A 3,417-nucleotide genomic window follows, 5' to 3' on the forward strand; every position below is an offset into this window, starting at 1 on the left:
TTCTACCACCTGTGAGTCCTCAGGTCATGTGACCCCTGCTTTTAGAGGGACCACACCTGGGACCACTCCTGGGACTTTGTCAATAAACTGACTGACGCAACATGGCGTGTGTGTGTGTGTGTGTGTGTGTGTGTGTGTGTGTGTGCGTGTGTGTGTGTGTGTGTGTGTGTGTGTGTGTGTGTGTGTGTGTGTGTGTGTGTGTGTAAATACACAAAGAGAAGGACGTTTTTTGTGAAGGTTTACTGGAAAAAGTCCAGATTCTGAGGTCTAATCTGAAGTTGTTGAGGTTCTAGAAGTCTTTGTCCCATCCTGAGTTGTCGTCTGGGGGCGCCGCCTCACCGTCTTCGGGGTACGTGTCAAAGTTTCTGGTGTCAGTCGCTGAGGAAACCTGAATAGGAAACATCCATCAGCACCATCAGGACCAAGACAATGCCAGGACCAGCATGGACCAACAGGACCATCAAGACCAGGACCAGTCCTGGACCCTCAGGATCATCAAGACAATCAAGACCAGGCTAAGGCCTGGACCGTCAAGACCATCAAGACCATCAGGACCAGGACAAGGCCTGGACCATCAGGACCATCAGGAGCAGGACAAGGCTTGGACCATCAAGACTATCAGGACCAGGACAAGGCCTGAACCATCAGGACCAGCGTGGACCTCCAAGACCATCAGGACCATCAAGGCTAGGACAAGTCCTGGACCATCAAGACCATCAGGACAAGGCCTGGACCATCAAGACCCTCAGGACCAGGACAAGGACTGTACCCTCAGGACCATCAGGACCCTCAGGACCATCAAGACCAGGACAATGGCTGGACCAGTATGGACCAACAGGACCATCAAGACCAGGACAAGCCCTGGACCCTCAGGACCATCAATACCATCAGAACAAGGCCTGGACCCTCAGGACCATTGCAAGCGGCCGCATCATGAGACCTGCTACTCACGCCAGGTGTGATGGGCGGAGTCAGCGTTCCTTTCTTCAGACCTGGCCAGTCAAAGCCGTCAAACCACCTGCAGGCATGAACATCTGAGTCCTCAATGCTTCATTGAAGTCAGGTCTTTGACTCACTTGTGTCTCAGGATGTCTCTGACTCCGTGCCTCTGGCTTCCAAGTCTCTCCTTGGGCTTGTCTCTGCACAAAGTCCAGCAAGCTTTTATTTTGAAATAGTAGGTGTGGCTTAGTGCGCTGTCCCCGCCTACCTGCACAGCTTCTTGATGAGGTCGCTGGCGTCCTCTGTGACCGTCTCAGGGAACTCCACCAAACCTATGCCTCCCAGGATGACGCTGTAGATCTTCATCGGATCCGGACCGGAGAACGGCGGGCTGGAGGCGAAGACCAAACAGGTTTTTGAGGAGAACAATGCATCCATCTGTCTCACCTGCCCGTCAGCAGCTCAAACATCAGGACGCCCAGAGACCAGTAGTCCGCTGAGAGGCCGTGGCCCTTGTTGAGGAGGACCTCTGGGGCCACGTACTCGGGAGTTCCGCAGAAGGTCCACGTCTTCTTAGAAAAGCCCATCTTCTTGGCGAAACCAAAGTCTGCCTGGAGAAAGCGTCAGTCAGGTGACCCCATGAGCGTGCTGCACACCTGCGTACCAGCTTGGCGTATCCAGCGCTGTCCACAAGGAGGTTCTCAGGTTTGAGGTCTCTGTACACGATCCCTCTGGCGTGCAGGTAAGACAAGGCCTGCAGGACGCACGCCACGTAGAACCTACTGGTGAGGTCATCAAAGGAACCTCTGCAAGAGACAGAAACGCTCAGACATTACAGAGAAAGAGAAAGAGAAGAAGATGGAGGAGGAGAAGGAGAAAAAGAAAAGAGGAGGAGAGCAAGAAGAAGGAGGAGGAGGAGAAGAAAGGTGTAGAAAAAAATGGAGGAGAGGGCGAAGACGGAGGAGGAGAAGAAAGTGGAGAACCAGAAGAAGAAGGAGGATGAGAAGAAGCAAAAGGAGTAGGAGGAGCCTCCCTGTCATACCTGTCCCTCAGGAGCGTCCACAGCTCGCCACCAAGACACGCCTCCATCAGCAGGTACAGGTACTTGCTGTCCTTAAAGGTATGGTACAACCTGCAGGTGCACACAAGAACAGGTGGAACAGAAGGCCACTTTTATCTTGTAGGAGCGCGGTGTGAGCTACCTGACCACAAAGCGGCAGGTTGTCTGGCTCATGATGACCTTCTCTGAACGCTCGTGCTCCTGCTGCTTCTTCACCATCTTCATGGCAAAGGTCCTGGCCTTGTTGCTCCTCAGCTGCACCTGAGCACACCAGCATCATGTGACCTCCTCAAAGTCCAGCTCCGTCTGGCCTCACCAGGTCCACGCGTCCGAAGCCACCCACTCCCAGCGTCTTGACCACGTCCAAGTCGTCCAGCCGCAGGCGGGAAAAGGAGACGCCGTCCTCCGCCTCGTACCTGCAAGACCGCAAAGATCAAAGCTGCTGCCAAGGTAAGTCCAGGCTGGCAGTACCTGCACCGTTTGACCAGGTAGAAGAAGGGGAACTTCCTGGAAGTCTGCACTGAGAAGGAGGGGCCGTGGGGGGAGGGAGGAGCCTGCATGGTTTTCACTTCCTGTCCACCCGACTACCTGCTATTCTTTTCTACTCGGGTTCTGCACCAGGTTCAGCAGTCTTGACAATCTTCTCCCGTCTATCAGGTCCGCCAATCCCAGCAAGGTTTAACAGGTCCAGCAGGGTCTACCAGGTCCACTAATCCCAGCAGGGTTTACCACAACCAGCAGGGTTTACCAGCTCCAGCAAGGTCTTCCAGGTCCAGCAGGGTCTACCAGGTCCACTAATCCCAGCAGGGTTTACCACAACCAGCAGGGTTTACCAGCTCCAGCAAGGTCCTCCAGGTCCAGCAGGGTCGGCCAGGTCCACTAATCCCAGCAGGGTTTACCACAACCAGCAGGGTTTACCAGCTCCAGCAGGGTCTACCAGGTCCAGCAGGGTCGGCCAGGTCCACTAATCCCAGCAGGGTTTACCACAACCAGCAGGGTTTACCAGCTCCAGCAGGGTCTACCAGGTCCAGCAGGCTCTACCAGGTCCAGCAGGGTCTACTAGGACCACCAATTGCAGCAGGGTCTACCAAGTCCAGCAGGGCACATGACTTGAACATGACAGGTCCAACTGGGTAAAGTAGGACTCGGTCTGCTCAAGGACCCTGCAGATTTCCTGTCACAGCTCCAGATGTCATACACACACACACACACACACACACACACACACACACACACGCACGCACGCACGCACGCACGCACACTCACACACACACTTACTCACTCACACACACACACACGCGTACACACACACACACGTACACAGAAACGCACTGTCACACGTACACGTACACGTACACACTCACACGTAGGTAACATGATGAGGTCACATAGCTGAGAGGTTGCGATGCTAAAATAAA

The 3,417-nt window shown here is 54.4% G+C and overlaps 2 protein-coding genes across 5 annotated transcripts in view; one reads left to right on the forward strand and one right to left on the reverse strand.

The window, feature by feature from the left end:
• Positions 1-92, forward strand: part of asah2 (N-acylsphingosine amidohydrolase 2) — a 17,935-nt gene extending 17,843 nt beyond the window's left edge. For all 3 annotated transcript variants that reach the window (XM_061982144.1, XM_061982146.1, XM_061982145.1), the window contains one exon: positions 1-92. This exon is cut by the window's left edge and continues 184 nt beyond it. In XM_061982144.1, coding sequence (XP_061838128.1) covers positions 1-15 — 15 coding nt within the window. In that variant the 3' untranslated portion in view covers positions 16-92.
• A 186-nt stretch (positions 93-278) lies between these two features.
• On the reverse strand, positions 279-2,761 carry LOC133620558 (cGMP-dependent protein kinase 1-like). 2 transcript variants are annotated; one of them, XM_072912069.1, is made up of 9 exons: positions 2,471-2,761; positions 2,142-2,415; positions 1,982-2,071; positions 1,604-1,745; positions 1,426-1,550; positions 1,208-1,330; positions 1,077-1,139; positions 952-1,018; positions 279-388 (listed from the first exon to the last, which is right to left on the reverse strand). In XM_072912069.1, the coding sequence occupies exons 2-9, from the start codon at positions 2,222-2,224 to the stop codon at positions 290-292; spliced, it is 792 nt and encodes a 263-aa protein (XP_072768170.1). In that variant the 5' UTR covers positions 2,225-2,415; positions 2,471-2,761; the 3' UTR covers positions 279-289. The 2 variants fall into 2 exon arrangements, with proteins under 2 accessions (XP_072768170.1, XP_061838127.1); XM_061982143.1 differs by having other exon boundaries at positions 1,387-1,550.
• Positions 2,762-3,417: the final 656 nt, after the last annotated feature.

The sequence above is a fragment of the Nerophis lumbriciformis genome, linkage group LG32 (genome assembly GCF_033978685.3).
Source record: "Nerophis lumbriciformis linkage group LG32, RoL_Nlum_v2.1, whole genome shotgun sequence".
Lineage (NCBI taxonomy): Eukaryota > Metazoa > Chordata > Actinopteri > Syngnathiformes > Syngnathidae > Nerophis > Nerophis lumbriciformis.

Coding starts and splice junctions, on each gene's coding strand:
- LOC133620558 (XM_061982143.1), bottom strand. CDS start 2,224: ATGAAGATGGTGAAGAAGCAGCAGGAGCACGAGCGTTCAGAGAAGGTC. Junction 1,331..1,386: donor TTTGAGCTGCTGACGGGCAG/GTGAGACAGATG, acceptor CTTCGCCTCCAG/CCCGCCGTTCTCCGGTCCGG. Junction 389..951: donor CTCCGCCCATCACACCTGGC/GTGAGTAGCAGG, acceptor TTTCCTATTCAG/GTTTCCTCAGCGACTGACAC.